We start from the raw sequence: 23,395 nt of genomic DNA, 5'->3' as shown, positions 1-23,395 counted from the left end.
ACAAATTGCTAAAAGGGCAAAACGGAATCAGTCAAGGAAGGACATCTAACAGCATGGCTTAAATAATATAAGGGAAGTAAAACCAATAAAACCTCCTATAGTCTAACGTACATATACAACTAATTATCAAGTTTCCCAAATGACTACAAGCAAAAAACAATTAGGAAAGGAGTTTCTACGCCACAAGTTTCTGCTACTGTTATCGAAAACCCGTGAGAGGTCGCATTTTTTGATATACCAAGTTTTATTTTCGTCGAGCATGATCGGTGTCTAATAGACAGATATTCTGAATTTCTTTTAATCTATTATAGAGAAACGAAATAAGAGATGTACAATTTTACGATCATTCATGTATTTATGGCTTCTGTAGAGCTATGAATTAGGTGTTTTAAATCTTATCATATTTTCATGACTAGGGACTTTCCTTTTTTAGTTTTCCTCGAAGTTCAGTATTTTTGTGATTTTACTTTTTTTTTTTATCATGAAGGTTAATTATAACAATAACTACAATACACAAGGACATCCTGATAGGAGTTGCGAGCTCTTGAAAATTATATGAACTCAAATATATTTTCTTAAGATATGCAAGATCAAATGAACGACATTCATCACTGGTAAACCGACTCTAACTGTTCATATCTAGGCGTAAATAATAATTGGGCTCTGTCTGAGGGAACAGTAGCTGTCATGGTAAAATGAAGTTCAGATCGATGAATGTTGCCTCAGTTCAATTATACATGTTAAGTGTTTTTATTTTTTTTTTTTTTTTTTTTTTTTTATATCAAATTTGTATCACAAACGTAAACTTTTGGTTTACCTATTTTGAATGATATCTTTGTCTTGTCTCTTAATTTTTGCCTCATGTCTGGGAAATATTTAAACAGATGTCATTAAAGTGATTTAAGTATGATTTCAAATTATGGATGATATTAAAACGAATTTTTTTCTATCACATTTTACAAAAATATTACAATATCAATAAGACTAGTTTACCTGCCAAGTGAATTTGAATTTATATCATTCTGTTATTTGACTTTAACATTGTCACATCTCAAGTTTGCATTTTAAGTTATTTAGTAACGTCGTGCATGCCATCTGCAAACAGTCATTTCTTAAATTAATAATTTGTATTGAAGGTACGTGTACCTGACTCCAGCGTTTCTTATTTCGTATTTTCTCATTATCCTTCAAATGAACAAATAATTTGTTTTCTCCTGGAAGTATCCATTCAATCCTTGCACCATACGGGGTTTTATACATAAGACCTTCTGATGGTTCCATTTGTTGGTCATACACGCGGCTGTATTAAAAAACAATTTTATAAATAGATATTCCTCTTTTTATTTGAAAGACACATGTAATAAAAATTTGTAAGGGTTCTGCGGAACCCAGTGTCTCGCCTACTTTTGCTGTTAGTCGCAGGCTCAACAAAAATGGGGAAATAATTATTAAGAATTTTCCTTTAGATACTATCTTTTGAATGTAAGAAGCTTCTGTTCAAGTTTGGTAAGAATCCAGGATGGTTTATGAATCTAATGAATGTTTTAAAAACTTTAACTGCAGACTGTATGTAATGTTAACTGGCAGAAAAACTAAGTCCATTTATATACGGAAAAACAGGAAATTTTATTTTACAAAATATCCTTCTAGATACTAGCTTTTGATCATAAACAAGCTTCTGTCCAAGTTTGGTACAAATCCAGGATAGTTTAAGAAAGGTGTTAAAATTTGAAAAACTTTAACCACAGAATGAATGTAATGTTAACTGGAAGAAAAACTAAGTCCATTTATGAGTAAAATACGGAAAAACAGGATTTTTTTTACAAACTTTACTTCTGGATACTATCTTATGATCTCAAACAACCTTCTGTCCAAGTTTGGTAGAAATCCTGGATAGTTTAAGAAAGGTATTAAAATTTGAAAAACTTTAACCACAGTGTGAATACTTGTTGACGACGCGGACGACGACGACGACGACGGAATGTTGGATCGCTATGTCTCGCTTTTGCGACAAAAATAGCAGGCTCGACAAAAATGAAAAAAAAAAACACTTAATTATTTATGTGTTCCCCACTCAATTTCATGATTAATCCTCATCAATTTAAGCCTAGATGCGTAATAACTTGATTACTTGCAGAGATGTCAACGCCGCTATTACAAAAAACAAATTGCTTGATATTGATGTAAATCCACACAAAGGTCTGAAAAGTATGGAAAAACACGCTACAAAACGTATTGTTTTCATTTTGTACAAGAAAACCTACCTTGTTTTGAGCGTTCCGATAATAATGGTAAAATAAGAAAAGGTGCTTCAAACTCTATAAAGTGCGATTCTAATATTTATTAAACTATACCGGTATGTTATGTTCCTAGTCAGAAGGTAAAAAAAACAAGATCTGCTTTGTTTGAATGTTAAGAATAACTCTCCGAATATCAAAACAAAAACTAAATATGTTTGGATAAACTTTTATATGTATATCCCTTTTTCATGTTTTTGTCGTAATGAAAATATTATGTTTGTTGCAGTCTGAGACGTCAATGGAAATACTCGCGCATATCTGTATGAAAAATTTACCCTCTATGTGAAGGAGCAATCCAAGCGTCAGTATATCGGAAGGAAATCTGTCATAAATATTTTTAGCGTTGGATTTCATGAGTTGATTTGAGTTAATGTAATATGTGTATCACGTTCATGTGTTTCGCTAACTCTTAGCCAAGTTATCCTTTTCCTGACCTGTTGATTATTCTTTTTAATGAACGTGTGGTTAGTTTGATCTCAGTTATTCATTGGTCAAAATTCAATTATGACGTCCAAATTTCTTGCTTTTCTCTCTCAATTTCCTTTTGTTACGTCATGAAAAGAGGCGATGATGCCTAATGACGTCATATAGAAAGAACATATATTTTTGTAGATCATTAGAAAAGAAGGATTAAATGTGTCTGCATATTGTCTAAAACATAAGTTGGCATTCGTGCAATACAATATTTATCTACTCTCCACATTTAAATTTGAAATATTTGAATCGCTCGAATGTAGAAATATCGTATCCTTCTAGATGCAGTAGTTGAATTTATATATATTGCGTTTATAAATATGTCGTTTGACTATCTATTAGTAATTGCCGAAAAAAATTATCCTAATGGTTTTATGAATCGTAGCGATAAAGTTTACAGTTAAGTTAAGGAACAAATTTGATTTAAAACGAACATCATACATGTAGATGCTAGTCTGCTGTGCGGTACACTATATGAAAATATAGTAATCTTGATTTGAAGATAAGACAAAATTTATAATCTGAAAAATGAAATTGAATCTTTTTCAAATAATAAGTTACATGTATTAGTTCAGATACACATTGATAGGTTACGCCTTTGTTAATTGCGTTTTCTTCTGTTATCAATACAAACTTTTAAAAAACTTTTATACAAAAAATGAAGTAGTTGTTGCAATATTTTAACACATCGCTAATGTACTGGCATATGTTATTTCATTATGTTTTACCTACCTGCTAGCTTCACTTAATACATTTATAAAGGTTTTTACATATATATTCACTTCTTTCTTGTTGTCCTTTTCGGGTTTGAAAGCATCATCGAAGAAAACATGAGCTGAAAATTGACAAGAAGATTACCAATGAATACATATGCTTGAAAAGTGTTATATACTTTGAATTGTCGAAGGTATTGGTAACTTAGTGTAATCAATCACATCTTTTGTTTTTGTAATAAGTTATTCTTTAATAAATGAAATAGACACTTTATAATTTATCGTGTGTCCCAAGCGCTGTTCTGGAATTCAATTGAATTAATTTCTAGAAAAACTCTCACGTGTAATTTAGATTAATTACCCTAGCTGAATGAAGTGGCTGCGACTTCATACGAGCAGTACAAACACAAGGAAATCTACATCACAGTAATTGCAAGGGTTTTTCGGTCCATCGACCGTTAACAGCCCTATAACATATATTCCAATTAACACCTCAAATCAGTCGAAATGTTGGTGTGCATAATACATACGTATACGGTTTCCAGTTGCCAAATTTTCTTAATAATACTGAAGCGTTCATAATTTAAATATGATATTTTACTTTCGACCAATACACTTGTATCATATTTGTAGATTTGTAGACATAAATTTAGAATTATATACAACACATTCAAACAAATAACAATGAAATAGCAAATAAGGATTGAAATAATTTTAATTTTCTCTTGGGACTCAATTAATAAAGTTTCCCTCGATTAAAATAAAAGTTACCTTCTAAATCAAATGTTTCGACGTCTTCTTTAATTTCTTCTTTTAGAAATTTGTTTATACATTGCTTTCTGTCTAACCTAAAAAAAAACCAGTAAAATCGTTTAAATTTCAAAATGTGCTTTCAAGACACGAATAAGTTTTGTTGCTGCTAACCATTAAAATCAATATCCACAAAGGGTCGCGATTCAGTTATAATAGTATAACTATTTCAAACGTATACGTAACGCTATTCCAATTACCGAAATGACAACGTTTAAACAGTTAAAAATATGAAACAAAGGGCTAGCTTTATTTCTTCTTATCGAAATTTTTACGCTCATCCAAAACAATGTTATGTGTTGTTCATTAAGATTCTTTGGCGGCGCTCTTTGAACAAATGTATATGTTATAGATAATGCATAATTTAAGGTTTTTTTTGTCGTGTAACACACCGAGGAGTGTCAGGATTGACCAAAGTGAAGATCGATTGTAGGGAGGTCTTTCTTTGGGCAATCCTGACACCCGGAGGTGTATTATACGACAAAAATAACCTTAAAATGTGCATTATCTGACTTATATACTGTCAAAAATATTACTTTCTGCAAAGCAAAGATTTGCAGTATTTCCATCCTATTCTACCGACCACACTAAAGTGGGATATTCTTTTCTGAGTCGTTCAGGTTTTAATATGCCCTACGGCTCATTTATAATGTGAAATAAAACTCACTAATTAATCTAGATATAAACTTTGGAAATCATTGTCCAGTTACAATAACAATATTACTGTTACTGCATGAAGCAAGACACAAATGAATTGTTACGGTGCATGAAAAAAGTAAAATCCCAAAAATACTGAACTCCGAGGAAAACTCAAAAAGGAAAGTCCCTAATCAAATGGCAAAATCAAAAGCTCAAACACATCAAACGAATGGATAACAACTGTCATATTCCTGACTTGGTACAGGCATTTTAAAATACAGGTCACTTTGTAAGTAATTTATTTTATCAACTTTATCTGTGAAAGGGGTGTGCTATGTTTTTTTTTTTTTTTTTTCTTTTTTTTTTTGTTACATTTTAATCGCGGAAAAGCAGATTATTTTTTCAACAATTTTTTAGACGAACTATTCAGAATAATTCGTTTCTCTCTTTTGTCTGGCAATAAAACTTTTTTTTAAACTCAGAATCAGGATTAAATATCATACCCAATAAAGTGTGAATCCATTAGATTTTCTTAATTCTACACACGAATGTGTTAAATTTGACTAGTTTTAAAGTATTTTGAAAAGTTTTGCATTATTTAATTAATCTCACATAATGTCCCATTATTGTAGCTACAAATTAACAAAACTTCACATTTATTTGTTTCGAAAATTATAATGTGCGTCAACGACGATTTTTGGTATTTCAGTCCAATAAACAGAGGAAAGGATTGTTTCTGCTTTAAACCTACCAAAGATGGATAAGTAAAAAGTAAAACCCAAATTCTTAACAACACATGATAACTATCAAACGAATTAAATGTTTAAGTAAATTAAAGTTTGCATTTTAATAAGAAAAATGATTACCCTCAACAGGTCATTATTTTATGCCTTGACGCAAATTTTATTGAAACTTGGTACTGTCCGGGTTGATTCTTCAAAAGAAAGACCTATCGTTCTGAAAGAAAATAACTCGAAGCAGGTTTTAGTTTGTAACCTGGATTTGTTTTTGTCTCAATCGATTTATGACTTTTGAACAGCGGTATACTACTGTTGCCTTTATACGAGTGTCTTGTTAAAGAATAAGGAATAAATGAGCACTCAGGTAATCCCACATACAGCATTGAACAACAAATCGGAGGACTTACCTTGTTTGTATTGGATACCTAAACTTCACAAAATTCCGTACATAAAACGGTACATTGCCGGCTCATCTGCATGTTCCACTAAAGAATTGTCCATTAGATTGACTAAAATTCTGTCCGCAGTGAAAGAGGGTCTTCAGAAATACTGTGAAACTGTTAAATCGCGTAGTGGTATTAACCATATGTGGATTCTTAAAAACTTTAAAAAAAACTTCTGGATAATTTTAAATCTCGGTCTTTTTCTCAAATTAGTTCTATCAAAACTTTTGATTTTTCAACCTTGTATACCACCATTCCCCATGTGAAATTGAAAAACCGTCTAAAAGAAATAATCAACAATGCTAATCATCATAAAAATGGTAGCATACGCTATAAATGTATTACTTTCGGATACCATAAGGCATAGTTTGTTAATAGTGAACAAAAGGGTAAAACATGCTACACAGAGGAACAAGTGATCAGTATGCTGGAGTTTCTTATTGACAACATATTTGTTGACTTTGGAGGTAGACTTTTCAACAAATTGTCGGCATTCCTATGGGAACGAACTGTGCGCCTCTCCTTGCCGACCTCTTCTTATTTTCATATAAATCGGAGTTCCTTCAGACACTTGTCAAAAACAAGTAGATCAAAGAAGCCAGGTTATTTAATTTCATTTTCAGATATATTGATGATGTTCTTTCCTTTAACAATCCGAACTTTTCTGATTGGGTTCCATTAATATATCCACCAGAACTAGAAATTAAAGAAACAACAGACACGGCTTCCTCTGCCTAATTTTTAGACTTATACCTCGAATTTGACATACACAGTCATCTCAGTACCAGAATCTATGACAAACGAGACTATTTTAATTTTGAAGTAATCAATTTCCCCCACCTAAGTAGCAATATACCAACTTCACCTGCATATGGGATATACATTTCCCAACTTATTCGGTATTCAAGAGCTTTCAGCTCCTACTCAGACTTTGTAAAACGTCACCAGTGTTTGAGCAGAAAGTTGATGAACCAGGGGTATGTCAAAGAACGTCTCGTCCTTTTTCTAAAAAAGTTCATCGGAAGGTACCATGAACTTGTTGACAAATATTCCGTATCAACTTCACAAATAATACACGATGGTCTTGAAGTATAGACTATGCACTTATGTATCCCGTCATATTTTGAACCACACAATTATTTTATTTATTAATATTACTTTTACTGTTAAGTCTGTTTTTTTGTGATATCTATTTTACGTCAGTACTTAAAACCTTTCATCCTTTATGGGTGGATTTTACATAGATAAATAAAATCGTATAATATAAGCAAAATGAGGATGTTAAATTTGATGTATGCCTTTTTGTGCTTCTTCATTACATTTGTTTTTTTTTATAGTGATTAAGATGATAACACTATAGTGACTGCTGTACCCCTATTTTTGACATTTTCACCTATTGTGTCTGTTTGTTTTGTTCACGCAACGTTGTCAATATAATTTAACTTGATGCGACTGTCATACAAGCGAAAGGTTTAGCTAGCTATAAAACCAGGTTCAATCCACCATTTTCTACATAAGAAAATGCCTGTACCAAGTTAGGATTATGACAGTTGTTATCCTTTCGTTTGATTTGTTTGAACTTTTGATTTTGCCTTTTGATTGGGGACTTTCCTTTTTGAATTTTCCTCGGAGTTCAGTATTTTTGTGATTTTCCTTTTTTTTTGTATCAGAAAAGTTATTGCTATTGTACTTTTATTCTAAATTATTGCTTAGAGTCAATGTAGACTTTACCTTAATATGGATGTTAAAAGCTGCTTCATCTCAGTTCCAGTTTCGTGCCACATGGTAGCACAGCAGGCATATAACTTTTTTCTCTTATTTTGCTTTTCGTCTGGTTTCTATAATAAGGATAAATTAAAGTATTTAAGAGAAATCAATATGTTGAAAATTGAACGTCCCATGCATTCAATGGCAAAAGCACTTAAATGAAATAACAGTGACCTATAGTTGTTAACTTCTATTTCATTTGGTCTCTGGTAGAGAGTTATTTCAATTGCAATCATCCCATATCTTCTTATTTGTATAAGTTATACAATATAAACTGAAAATTGAATGCTTTGAGTAATATCTCATACTTTAAAACGATATGATATCAGTTAGCAATAAGGATATTCCCTTTTTTTTAACTTCTTGTAATAGTAGGTTATTTCAGTTAAGTGATCAATTTCGTGGCTCCATAGTACATGCTTGCTACAACCAACTGATTCGATGATTGCATATATCTTGTCCCTCATTTAATTAATATTTTTGCCATGTATTCAAAAACATTCGTTATCCTTTTAATTTTCACACTCTTAGTCATAGTTTGTATCTGCCAGTCAAATGATTATTTGTAAAGATTTCGATAAGTACAAGAACTTTGAGAAAAACTTGAATTTTGTCATGTATATAATACTGGTGTTATTAAAAAGCACACAAAATATACAAACCAAAGCTCTAATAGATATATATTGTGAAAACAGATTTTGTGATACCGTTTATTGCCTATTTCTAATAAAGGCCTAGTCAGGATCCACACAAATCTGTACCAACTTCAGTTCAATGTGAATTGTGACACGGATAATGTCATAACATTATATCACAGTAATCAACTAATGAGGTAAAAACACACATATAAAGGTAAGAACAGACAATCATAGCCATAAGAATAAGTATGATGGTCTCATAGATATCAATAAGACATGACATGTTTGCTGTTATTTAACTCAATCTAACTTTTTACTAATTCTTAACGTTAAATACTACAAATAGGAGATAACAAGATTTTTATTCAAAACACTTAATTAAAACTGATACATTTTATATTTGTACATCTTTCAATGACTGTCTACTAGAAAACAAAGGTGAAGTCAAATTATGACGTACCTTATTACAATGAACAATGTCATATTCGTCATCATCTCTTCTGCGATTCAGTAACAAAGATAATTCAGGAAACAGTCCACAGTAAAAAGGTGAAATAAATATCCTAACAAAAGAATAAATTAGCTTATATTTGCTACTACATGTACTAATAGACAAAACCGTTTTGAGATACATATTGTCCGAAAATCATGAACGCTTTGAAATACGATATTAAGGCAAACAAAGGAGTCTTAATTACAAGAATAAAGATTTGTTTCCAGCCATTGCTAACCATAGAATAATTGATTTTCACAGAAGCATACGCACATTCGAATAAAAACACGCATTCACACGGACCATAGCACACACACGCACATTCACACAAACCATAGCACATACACGCACATTCACACTCATCGTAGACGCAAGTATGCACAAACGTGTGATCGCGATACATAAATCATTGCTTAAGACCTGTTTTCTTGATTGTCTTTTAGCTTTTCATGTATTTAAGCAGCTATACATCCATGACTCAATTTGTTTGAGCATTCGTGATGAACTTTGACCTATAATGTTTCTTTTACAAATTATGACTTGGATGGAGAGTTGTCTCATTGGCACTCATACCACATCTTCTTATATCTATAAAGGTTGATACAGGTAAACGCTTCGTACTTACCAGATGTATGATGTGTTATATACAATTTCTTCAATTATGCTCGAGAGAAAAAAATGGAAATCATATAATAAAGACGTATTTGGGAATCAATTCCCCAAACTCAATTACAGTTTATTTTTAAATTCAACTCCCCTTGCAAGATGTTTAATCTTAGTGTAAGACGGTTAGCTCATAAATGGACCAAAACCGTACAATAATGAAAGCTTTATGATGCATAACATAAACTAAGTCGAGATATGAGGTTAACGTCAATGCGACATCAAACAGACAACATTACAAAACAATTAATGGGCATTTGTATAGAGATGAAGTACGATCTTTATCGATAACAAACTAGCGTTATGAGGAATGTCAAACTATACATTACTATACTATTCTATTTGCAAAGATTTTAAAAAGACTACAAACGAAATAAATAATCACATTCAAATATATGTTATTATCACCAAATCTCTTTTTTTGGAAGGGTTCAAGTAAAGGTCAGCCCAAAAGGGGAAAATGTCCTTGTTGACGTTCCTTCGTCCGAAATAGCATTTTTGTATTTGAAATCTGGCTGGAGATGGCGTGCATTTATTAAAATTTAATTGGCAGAAATACTTGAACATAATTCCTTGTATGTAATATCAAAGCCTACTGAGAGATTAACTATGAGGTCCACCAGAGATCGATTTATAAACTGGACATACTGATTTCAAAATAATATAAGTATGATTAGTAGTTGAAATAACGGCTTACAGGTTTAAAATGCAACAGTTCAGTATAGTTATTTACCTTGCGGTTTCTCCATTTTTTCGCCCATTTGATTGCCAAGCATGCCTTGTTATCAAAAGAATTGATATGTACAGTACAACGAATGCTATAATTAGTTCCATGCAATTTTCAACTAAACGACCATTTTCCTTGATACACCAGTCAGAGAACAGTAGATCACATGAATCTAATTTCATAATATCAGGATGATGCATCAAGCCTCCTATTACAAAAGGTACGGCAATTTGTAACATAACCAGAGGAAAACTGAAACCAAATCGCTGACAATTGATTACGCATACTGTTTTAGAGGTCTTATAACATAAGTATTCACAAGTTATACAAATAATAGTTGCTAAAAATGGCACTTGTGTTTGACAAATCGGATTATATCCTACTCGTTGTTCTCCAAAGACGGTATTAATTGTTGTTATTCCATTATTGAATATTGCTTTCAGGGCGCCCATTGAATCAGTACCACGACTAGTAAAAATCGCTATAACTGCAAGAAACGTTACAAGCATTTTCCAGAGACTGACTAAACACGAGGTCTTAGTTCTTCCAATATGTAGTTCTCGCTTTAATTGGCGTAAAAAAATCGAACTTTCTGTCCCCATAGTAATGAAGTTTTCCCAATACTTTATTGATATTAGAATAACGGACAACACAAATAAAACATTCATTGAACCAATTTTAATATAAAGTGTTATTAGAATGATTCCTGCAATCTGCAATGCGAATCCTACAAATGGTAACGTAAAGGAGAGAGTTGATGTCTCATCGCAAAATGAAAATTTACAAGTAGATTCTACGGCTTTTTCGGCCGTAATTTTCCGTGAATCAACGTCGTTGATATGATCATTTGAGGTATCGTTGACATTGGTATTCTGCGGATTCTTAGTTTCACTTTCAATTGTATTCTGTTGATTGTCTGTCCCATTTGTTGACTTTTGATTCTGTGATTCAGTTTTCGTTTCAACTGGGGATTTTTTATTCTGTATTTCCGTTTCCATTCCATTTGTTGACTTTTGATTCTGTTTTTCAAGATCCGTTCCATTTGTTGGCTGTTGATTTTTTGTTTCCGTGTCTGGTTTAATATCATTTTGTTTTTTCGTTATTTCGGAAGATTTTCTATCAAGCTTATTGACAACCTTATCAAAAAAATCTATCATAGGTAGGCCAACACCAGCTGCTAAATAAACCACTGATGCAGAAGCTGGATCAAGTGCAGGCAACACAATAAATCCTAATATGGAGAGTCCGACTGAATGAAGTGTTTCAATTAGAATCAGCTGAAATGAAAAACAATTGTCATTACTGAGCTAGGGAGCAAACTGGTTAGGAGTCATCTTATCGCAGGGGGTCGTTATGAAATGTGAACAATAAGCTGCATTAGCTTAATTTCAGATACATTCTTATTTGCTCGATAATATCTTTGTCAACAGACAAGAGCAGAAATTCAAAATTTAAATCCACATTTGATAATGGCAAAAAGTGGAAATAAAAAAGGCAAAATGAAAATCCAATGCGTGTTCACAGAACAAAAAACGATTTTTTTGGAAAAACAAGATTTCTCAAAATCAAAGGGATCACAATAAGATATGGATAATATTTTTCTGGTGCATTGTCTGTCAATTCTGTCGTACTTTTTCGGTTATTAAATTCAATAATGAGTAAAGTCAATAATGATCTAAATCAACAATTTAAATTTAGAAACTTATTACAATAACCATATGTTGGCTGCCAATTCCTTCATCAAATAACGATATGTTGGCAGCCAATTCCTTCACCAAATAAGATATGTTGGCTGCCAAGTCCTTCACAAAATAACGATATGTTGGCTGCCGATTCCTTCACCAAATAACGATATGTTGGCTGCCAATTCCTTCACCAAATAACGATATTATGTTGGCTGCCAATTCCTTCACCAAATAACGATATGTTGGCTGCCAATTCCTTCACCAAATAACGATATGCAAACAGAAGATACAAAACACTTGACATGTTAACTTCGTCGTTCGGAGAAAAACAAACAAAAGCACTGAAAGAAAATAACAGAATGATCCACTTTAGGTCCTCAATGCTCTTCAACTTTGAACTTAAATTGACCATTTTAACTTTTATCATTCGATCGTCACTGATGAGTATTTTGTAGACGAAACGCGCGTACTCAACGTTTAGCTTGGTAGATTTGCTGAGTTCATCCAAACAGTCTAAAACACTTTACGGGAAAAAAAATTGAAGAAACGAATCCAGCCAAAACCCTAAATGGAAAGCAGTTATTTTTTGCTCCTCTAGCAGCACTCGCAAAGTTGTTTATGGAAAGTTACAATCCGGTGTTAAGTTCCATCGGTTGTCACAATCAGGAATAAAAAAAACATGATTGTTATTCTTGAAACTGGAGCATGTTTTTGTAATCTATGACACATTATGACAGCCGCAGAACATTTGATAACTCAAGCTTTGCTATTGAGAACTATTGGTATAAATTTTACACTTCAGGTCTGGAATAACATATTCTTTTGTGTTGGAATTGAGTTTTCAATGACCCTTATTGTCTATGTAAAGATGTAACTGTATCTGTGTAATCCTTTCCAGTCAAATGAGATACAAAAATAGCATATAGTCCCAAAAATGTGTATCATCCTTTTTAGAATCTCCTCTATGAAGTCTGCTTATTTCGAATATATTTTCAAGTCGGCTAGATTCGGATCACAACTGGATTTCATAGATATGGCGATCGTCTTTTTTTAAAAGCTCTAATTATGTGATCATTTAAAATTTTCAAGTAGTTTATTATAAAAATAACAAGATGTGATATGATTAAGTGCTCTCTCAGTTTCAGTAATGTTTTTTAACAAATCATTACTTTTACCTTCATAATACTCAGGTTAATATGGAAAACTGGTGTTCAGCAAAGAGAAGTAAACACGTGTTTATGATATAGCACGAGGAGAGAAACTTCGAAAACGCAAGACTTCCTCAATCAAACGAAAATTGTTATCCACGAAAATAAATAAATCCACAGTATTTGAATTTGATCAATAGATATTTCGACATGCCACAAATATAGTACATTAACTGTAGTTATTTTAATGTCACTTTTAACTCGTTTATGATATTACTTTATTACTACTTTTGACACGATATATGCCACTACTGTTGCTTAATGTTTCTCTTGGAGAATACTGCTGATCAGCCAATTTTTATTGGGTATTTTAGTTAATGATTTGTAGACTAGTGTTCGTCTTTTTATATTTGCTTCTATTTAATTTGTTGTTTGTCACCTTTTGATTGATTTTTTTCTGAAAGTCACGTTTTTTTATCTTTTGATGACTGACTTTCAATCGACCCTAGGTATATTTTTACTTTTTCACCACATTTATCAATTTCAAGCAGATGTTTGTGATTATAATTTTAAAAATGGTTGTCATTGGTTGACGTCTGTCATATTTGTTTTTCGTAAATTGTTTTGTAATAAATTAGGCCGTTAGTTTTCGCAATTAAATTATTTCATATTTTTCATGTCGGGGCCTTTTATAGCTGACTATACGGTCTGGGTTTTCTCACGTAGGCTGTACAATTGCCTATAATTGCATATATCCACTTTATTTGAACTTTGATGAGTAGGTGTCTCGTTGGCAATCATGCCACATCTCCTTATTTTTATACTAAACATGAGAACACATGATATGAATAACAAAATCAAAAGTCATGAACACATCTAGAAGGTTTTTCCTGTAGTTAACTCGCCTGAACAACGCCTTTAAATAACACACTTTCTAAAGAGATTCTTTAAGTATTGCTTGTGTGAGCTTTTCGTTTCTATGTAGCAACATTCTTGTAGCGTTTGCATATTGAGTTTATTTATTCACCAGGTGATACGAGTTTCTAGAGTTTACGTTTTATATCATGATTTTTTAAAAGAATGTTGTAACTTATTAATAGGACGCTGTGTCGCAAGTACAAAACCTTCCAGAGCACTAGAGATCACCCTCGTTTTTTGTGGGATTCAGTCTTTAGTCTTCAATGTAGTGTTATGTTGACAGATGTTTGTCGTTTTGTCATTTCTTTTTTTTCCATTGTATTGTTGGTTTTTCTTCCACTTATAATTTTATTGTCTTTTTAGCATCGTCTGTCTCTTTTTTTTTGTCAATGAAAAACAATTAGATGTGCCATTGTAAATATACCATATGAAATATCAATGTTTTATGAGTTTATAGAATCACTAGTTAAACTTACTACTAAGAGTACTTTCGAATTTAATGCTTTATTGGATTTGAAGAAGATTCTAAATGATGTTGATATAAATGTCAAGCAATATGGCGCAATTATAACCAAGAACAATGCCCATATCCATGATTCGTCAACTGCTGTAGAATTGGTATTTCTCATGCATGCTGTTTCGTTGGTGCATATTGAACAGTTAGGCTCAAGAAGACCTCCGAGAGTGTTTATAGCCGATATAGTGGATTCTACTGGAGGACTGATGTGCCATATCAATATATGCAATGTCATCCTTCCAATAAATCCACTTCCAAATGCAACAATACAAAGAAAAATTGCAAAGCCAATTTTTAAAATCCTTTCTGGTCGTGGGCACAAAGATTCTTTCACATCATATTCTTTGTAGTCCTCCTTATTCGTGCTATTTTCACCATTTCTGTAATTACATGTATACACAAATAATAAGTGATGATTTAATTAAAGATGTAAAGTAGATCTTCAACCCCTTCGAATGTTGATTTGCGTGTATGAAGTAAGGAACTCGTACGTTTTCGTTTGAAAATCTGTGGTCATATCTTGATACCATATACTAGGTCAATAAACAGCGGAAAAAAATTCTTAGAAAATCCAACTCCAAAGTCAACTTTTAATTTCTCTATTGATATTATCTTATGCCTCTCTAGCCGTTAGAACGCATAATGTTTTCTTGCCTGTGTGTTTCTTCAATATTCCGTCCGTCTGTCATTCTATTCGTCCCTTCCATCTCAGCTTAAGTTTGATAATTAATATAGTTTACTAGAAGTAAGCTTAAGAGGTCAAATCAATCTAAACTTAGAACACATCTGTATGATGATATAAACTTTTAATTTTAATCCCTGGTAACGGTTGTCGTCCGATTGCTCGGTTAACTTATTATAGAAAATGCTGGTGTGAAACTGTTTAATGTTCAAGTAAACGTTTTTTGGCCAGGTAGTTCACCATGAAGTTGCTGTCACATCAACATTTACAACCTTAGTACATAAAATCCTTGTGGTGTGCACTTTTCACATTATATGCCAAATAACGGTTTTGACCATAATTTCACGATTCAGTGAACATATAATTATGATAGTGTGAACATGGCATCGTGAATTATTGACATATACTAGTCAACAAAAGAAACGATACACAAGTTTGAACTCCAATTTATCATAAAATATGATAAATAGGGAAAACTGTTAAATTATCCAATGAAAAACATTCATTTGTAAAGCAAATGCATATGATTAAAAGAATCTGACCAAATTGGAAAGTTAGAAAATACAATGTTATTGAACACAGGGGTCAAATTTATTTTGCGGAAAATGATGACAAAAGTCGACACCTAATTTCGAAGATGAGAATAAGTAAGTATTCAAATATCTGCAAAGGCAATCAAAATTTTAAGCAGACCACGTTTAAGTTTAAAGTTTTAAGTTCTAATATCGATTTTTGAATTTTTGGGTGAAAATACGATTTTTTAAATAACAAAAATACCCCCAAAAAAAATCGCGTATTTGCCTTAAATCAATGGTTTTGATAAGAAAAAATCATTCTGTAAATATTAGATCAATTACGCAATTATTTACCTTGGTACAGTGTATCCAATTTCATTATATATGGAAAATACATTGCCTTGTATCGTTTCTTTTGTTGACTAGTATATATTCTTCTTATATCAAGAGTTTTGGACAACCGACACCGAAGTTGTTCATAAAATCTCCATGAATATTTGATATAAAATAATTAGCTGTTTTTCATAATGAAAATTGTCAAATTTTATTTATGAATATATATTATATTACCTTTTGTAGGGCCATCGGTGGCCGGATTGTCTACGTAGTTCATCGAATGTATCACTAGCCAAATAACACTGATGTTGTAAGTTCGAACCCTTTAATTGATTGTGTGCTTTTCAATCAATCAATGTACCCTTTGTATCATTGTTTTTATATATAAATGTTTATAAATTCCTGTCATGTTTGATGTCAGTTAAACAACTCGATTGAGCTATTATAAGGATAACACCTATTAGTTATTGACAACAAAACAGATACAAAAGATTATCTTATTATGAACAGTTTTTATAAGCCTGTCATGTTTGCTGTAACATTATGCTGAATTAACCTTAAAAAGTATTAAAACTTACTCTGTTTTAATCCGGTCTAAAACCGCAAGGTTACTTATGCGTGGTCGAGTTTTTCTTTTTCCATCAGGTTTTTCTTCCATCATTGATACGATGACAAAATCGTTTTAAAACTAAACAAAATGCGTCTGTGGTTAATAAACGTCAATACATTGTTGCAACAAAAACACAAAATTAGTTCATAAAAGACAAAAACAAAACAATGTGACATTTCAAGTTTAAACTTACAGGCTGCAATCATACCACAATTTATTATTTTTATATTTACTGTAGGGCTTGTTATATTACTAGTGCTGTGTGGACGAAGTAGAATAGAGTACATGTGACCGTGACGTCATCGACGTTTTTTTCATGATTTACTCCTTAAAATGCAATTTAGAATTAAATTGTGAAGGAATGACTGTAATATTTGTCAAAAACGCGGGTTATTCAGTGTGCATCATATTTTTGATGTTATTTCTTCAAAGACAAAAAAAAATATAATAGTCATTCCTTAAATAATTTACATTTATGCGATTTTATCATGAAAAACTAACATATAATTCTTTTTCTAACGCAGTTTCACACCAGCATTTTCTATAATGAAGATTTAGACACATATACTAATGATTAGAAATTGAGCACATCAAAATACCACAAAATATTTACATCAAAGGTAGGATTTATATAAACTATTATTATAAAATTGGTACATGCATGTGCTGTATACTTTAATGTTCAAAAACTATCTGAAAATCACAAACATTTGTGTATTAACTTAACGTTATAACAGACAAAAAACGAAATCTCCAATTAAAAGTTAAAATGTCCGTACAAAATCAACACAATTGGGACCCAACGAATAATAACATATCCTTAGTATGTGAAACAGGTTTTATTATGTTATCGGCATATTTTTATATCATTAGATCAACTTTGACATAATTAAATCAAAGCGATAACGTTTAGAAATACCTGCAAAGAGCCACTGTTGTAACGATTTCAAAACTGGTACATATTGTCCCTTTAAGGTTGTAAATTATGGTATGTTAGAATATATTTGTTTTAACTTTACCATGGCATAAAAATATTAGCATATTAATATAATCGTAACTAAACACTTTTGTGAATTGTCAATATTACGCAATCAAAAATATGCTATATTAATACCTCCTGCAGAAAACTAAGAATTGAATATTGCATGCATAGTCATACAATCGACATGTTTGATAAGCATGATTACTATTAAAAGTATTTAAGATTATTTTGTTCTAAATTGTATATTATGTGAAACGATGAAAGTGTTATCTAAATCAATTACCTATGAGTTTAAGCTAAAATATCTCTTGGTTCCGTAAGGAAACTATCTAAGAGTTATAGCAGTGCACTCAGGATCAGTTTAAATATGTCAATTGACCTTGTTTCTCAACAGTAGGAGCTACTTATGTTTGTATGCAAGCATTACTTGTACCAAAACAAATTTTGCAGACATAAATTTTGAAAATTAAGCTATATCAGTTATTCAAATCGATTTGTAGGCAATAAATAAAGTAATAAGACAAAAACTCTTTTTTTTTTGGTGATCTTTTCTTTGTTTTCATTGAACATTCAAAGAAAAAATAATTTTAAATAATTTTAATAAGTATTATAGTAGTATGACTGATAAAAATCTTTTAGATTTGCAAGCAACCCAAATTGCTACATCTTATAACATTATTGAGAAAGTCATAGTAAAAATAATCTCAATGAAAACAAAACCGGTAAAGGGTATCCATTTTTTTCATAATTCTTACCCGATTTATACTTTTCCCGACCGGTTAATATTTTTGTTATAGTCAACGTGGACTTCATTTGATCTCAGTTCTTTCTTTACCAAAATTCAATTATGGCGTCAAATATTCTTGCTGTACGTCATGAAAAAGGCGACCATGCCATATCGTGTACAATCATTAAGGAAACATATTCTACCACCAAATCTCGCGCAATCCGATATTTCTATAAACTGTAGTAAGATTTTTACAACTGGAACGGGGATGACTGTACATGTATTTATATACATAAGCCAACCCCTTGATTTCACAAATGTAGATTTTTATTATCTAAATGTTTTTGACAGTAACGTTATTGAAATAAGTCAAAATATATTCTTCAATTTAAACTTAAACTATAGTATTTCAATGTTTAGTCTTTCTCAGGGATGAATTATTCTTAATAAACATGTATTTCCTATTGCAATCATATTATAATCATGGGTTACGTATATTATATTCTATGTTTTCCATACAAGAATAGTAAAATGTTGCCATTTTGATGGAACCGTCCATGAGTTTAGTAGCATGAAGAATTTCATGTTGTATTAGCAAGTCTAGTGTAGACAGGTACTACACTGGCAATGATTTTTGTAACATTATTTGTATTTTCCATAGACATTTAAAACTATTCTTAATAACTTTTAAATCAGAGTTTTGCTAACCTTTGATGTAAATCAAAGACAATTTGCTTTATTCTAAAAAAAATTTTATATAAATTGAAATCAATTAATTCACATAATTGATGTAAAGAAAATTTTATTCATTTATTTTACACTAGCTTTCTTGTATTTCAGGAGGTGAGGCGTAGGTTTATTCAATGAAAAAATGAACTTTGGATTTATTTCTTACCTTATCAAATATATTCTAATTATATAATAAATCTATACAATGCGAGCTCTAAAATTACAGAATTTCTTCGACGAAGAACAAAGGGTTAAAGAATATAATATTATAATTGTGTCTTGAGAAGGTGTGTCACTAACATGCAGTAGTGAAGTCTATATTGTTGATACAATTTTAAATACTGTCTACACATGCAACTGACAACGACTCTGATAGGTTATATGTGAAAGGAAGTCTCAAATAAAATAATGATCAAATCTGTACATCTACTAGTCGTTTACATGGAAAATGAAAACAGTTTATAAGCATGATAACTCCTAACTTTTTTTCATGTCTTTAAAAATACAATTGGCGAGTTGCCGAATAGCTTGTGTCGGAATTTTGTATTTTTTTAAATCCTCTTTTAGAAGATCATTACCTATATATTTAGTTATTGAATAATCATTCATGTTTTTAAAATTTTAACATAAAAAAACTAAAAGGACCAATGCATTCTATTAATTCAAAAGAATTGATTGTTGTTTGACAAAATGGTTAAGAAAGTACCTACCATTCTTATAAGGGTAATAACATGCACCGGCAAGTGTGAAATGGATCTTTTTAAATCTAATTTTACATCTGCTAAAGTCTATTTATCATTAACAAAAAGAGCTGGTTCGTTCTTTGTCGCATTCCTTATTCAAGGTTCATGCTTATAAAAGAATATCATGTTATGATTTATAATAAATTATATCGTTAGAGGGAACGATCAAACAAGACCGTACGTGCTAGGTGACAGATCTTTACATTTTCGATGTAAACGGAACTTTTACAATAACAACTCTAGCAAAATAGACACCAAGAACTCATATAATTAACTTGAACTTTTGTTTTAAAAAATCCACTAAAGTATCCATAGTTTCAAATCCTTTCCAGAATTTTCAATTTAATTTCAAAGTTATATTTAATTAATTAAGTTATACTACTGTGGGATTGCGTATAAAAATCGCGGTGTGTGAAATTGTTTCTCAGTTTACGAAAACATTGGGGTCGTTGTAAAATATCGCTTTGAAGTACTCGGAATAACATTTAAAATTTGTCAAAAACTAAAACATTCTGTATATTTCTTTTTTTGTACAGTATATGTACACATTTCTAAAGTTAGTAGTTTCTGATCAGTCTTTATTACGTTTGGCAGGTTTTGTGTACAGTAATTGGTCTTTACGTCGTTTGAAGGTTATTGTCATGGCATTGTCAGTTTGTTTTTTTGAATTCTGAGTGTGAATATACCATCTTTTGCAGGTCTTTCGCTTCTCTTTTATCATTATAAATTGCATAGCATTAACTCATAAGTGTTGTTAAACGAAACGCTTTAGCTGAGTTTGCTAACATTCTTCAATTTTTTCATAATTTTGTACACATATCTAATATTTCATTGTAAGATATTGTACTATATTATTAATTCGTATTTTTTAACTAATTTGATTCGTTCAGAGATAGTCACATGTTAAACTATATTTTCGAAGGTAGAGAGAAAACGGCGGATAGCAAAAAAGCATATTGCACGGTTATTTTTAGAATATCTAAAAACCAATATACTTTGTGACGTCATGTAATGAATTTCATGATATTGTTAAAAGTTTATAAAAAAAATATCTATGATCGATGATTTGAAGAAAAAAAATCTTCACATACATAAGATGTAAAAAAGTAAATGAAATAACAACTTATATGTTATTGTCTAGGAGACAATATGATATCTATAAAATTCCAACAAAATCAAAAAATCAAAATCAAAAAAACAATTATAGCCTATTGATGAGGTCAATACAGGATATATCGACCCAAAGAAGTATATCGACCTCGGACTTCGTCCTCAGTCAATATACTTCTTTCAGGTCAATATATCCTTGTATCGACCTCATACAAAGGCTATAATTGTATAATATATTTATTGGCATGCTGAATGACATTCAGTGATCCTTTTCATTAACAATTAGTGTTACAAATCAACTGTTTGTAAACGCTATAGATGGTTGATAAAAGTTGATCTGTTATAACATGTATTTCAATTTAAGTAATTACTATCGAACTATCTTTCAGTTCCCGGAAATATTTATACGTTATGGTCTCAAAATCAATATGAACTAACAGATTATAGTTTAATATACGTTACTTTGCATTCAATGCAAAGACTGCAGTATTTTTAATATGATAGTAAGTACATGTAACTTAAAATTATTCCATTATCAAATGAGAAATATCAGTTCAACACACAATCAAACCAGAGATCTATGATGCAATGAACTATGTCGATTAAATAATCGAATTTCAAAAAGCCTTAATAAGAGATATCATACCTAAGACTCGGTATGTACATATAATTTTGATTTTATATATGTTTTGTTTAAAATAGATCGCCTGTGGGGATCTCAGTAACTGAACTTTAGAAGGTAAAAATAATTCACATCATAACGAACATGCGTATTAAGTTTCAAGTTGATGTGCCCAGAACTTCATTTTTAAGTATATTTGCAAATATACGGACGGACACACAGATCAGAAAACTGGCCCGACGTCACTTTTTTTGTTTTAAACACGTTTGTCTGAATGTATAATCAAGTTAGGATATTCATGCATTTTTAATGCAATTTTTTTTAAATAATATTTTACCAAAATTATCACGTTTTATGTCTAGAAATTTTAATTTTTTGCGAGTCATCTTTTCAGGTTACTGCTCCATTTTAAAAATCAGCAACTTGGAATTTCTACTTAGTGTATGATTTAGATAGCAAGTTGAAGATCGTTATAACTTCAAAAACTACTAGGAATACCTAATGTATAACATATTTTGCATTGTTGAAAGAATATGAATTATTTTAATAATATCTGATATACCATTCATTGTTAACGTTAATTCAACATACCATATATGCTGCCATGACACTTTCCCAATAATAGCTATAGACGACCAGTCTTTGCAATTCCCTTACTTATTTAAAATGTATCTAACAATACACATGTGTAAAAGAATTTGATTGGCTGCAAAATTCTCAATTTAAAGGTTATTGTTGATGAGTAATTGTCTTTTCGAAAAAACAGGTTACAAGAAATTCTTAAAATTCAAGGGTGTGTTTAAATTGTATCGATAGCTACTATGTTTTGTCATTTGTGCAATCGGTATATCTTTTATCTTCAAATCACAGTAACATTTGACAAGAAAATAATATAAGCATATAAGTATAAAATATAGTATGGTTAAAGCTCTGTGTTTGATAAAATAATTAATAGTGGGTTATGGTTATTTCAATGTTTTGTTATGTACTAATATTTTAGATTTTCATTTTTTCGAGTTTATTTTTTGTCGGTTATTTCAAGTCTTCAAACTTTTATTTTCAAATTGTTTGGCCTCGGGCATCATTGAAGGGATACTTTTTTGTCGAAATGCACATCTGTTGCAGTGGAAATGCAACCGTTAATTTTTCCATTACCTTTATTAGTATTGTAATCGATTGTTCTTTAAGTCTTCGATGAATCCCTTGAAACAAATTTCAGACAACTATGAAGTTACGCCTAGTTTCTAAGGGATTTAAAATTGCCTGTAAAAAATTCTACTTCCGGTCTCTTATGATAGCCAACTTACACTTATTCAAAAAATCTATGGTTTCTTATACCTCTTCTTTCAACAATGGAGATAGTTAGCTACTTCCGGTTTACAGAATGTCACTTCCAGTTTTATATGTAATTTTATATGTTATTTAACACTGATTCTAAAATTATATGGTGTGTAGGTAATTCGTGTAATTGGTGCAAAAATGTATACTTACTGTTTAACAAGGTCCTTTCCGGTTGACCATTTTTTCAAACCTAATGCGAAAACCTCATGGCGTTACCATATACCAGTATGCAGTTATACCAAAGGTCAAAATCTAGAACCTCAAACCTCAAATTCAAGTTCAAGGGTCGTGGATATAAAAGACCACAGGTATGTATTATGTAT

General features: G+C 31.1%; 1 protein-coding gene across 1 annotated transcript in view; it reads right to left on the bottom strand.

Annotated features, from left to right (window-relative positions):
- The window catches only part of LOC127717732 (chitin synthase chs-2-like), a 35,298-nt gene extending 12,890 nt beyond the window's left edge, over positions 1-22,408 (bottom strand). Inside the window, exons 1-9 of the mRNA XM_052223498.1 lie at positions 22,323-22,408; positions 16,787-16,896; positions 14,635-15,055; positions 10,414-11,684; positions 8,985-9,087; positions 7,851-7,957; positions 4,259-4,335; positions 3,507-3,609; positions 1,147-1,300 (exon numbers count right to left, since the gene is read on the bottom strand). Coding sequence (XP_052079458.1) covers positions 1,147-1,300; positions 3,507-3,609; positions 4,259-4,335; positions 7,851-7,957; positions 8,985-9,087; positions 10,414-11,684; positions 14,635-15,055; positions 16,787-16,869 — 2,319 coding nt within the window. The 5' untranslated portion in view covers positions 16,870-16,896; positions 22,323-22,408. The remainder of the gene's footprint in view (positions 1-1,146; positions 1,301-3,506; positions 3,610-4,258; positions 4,336-7,850; positions 7,958-8,984; positions 9,088-10,413; positions 11,685-14,634; positions 15,056-16,786; positions 16,897-22,322) is intronic.
- Between the last annotated feature and the right edge of the window lie 987 nt (positions 22,409-23,395).

The sequence above is a fragment of the Mytilus californianus genome, unplaced genomic scaffold (genome assembly GCF_021869535.1).
Source record: "Mytilus californianus isolate M0D057914Y unplaced genomic scaffold, xbMytCali1.0.p SCAF_10, whole genome shotgun sequence".
Taxonomy (NCBI): Eukaryota; Metazoa; Mollusca; class Bivalvia; order Mytilida; family Mytilidae; genus Mytilus; species Mytilus californianus.
This window is presented reverse-complemented; position numbering and strand designations above follow the sequence as displayed.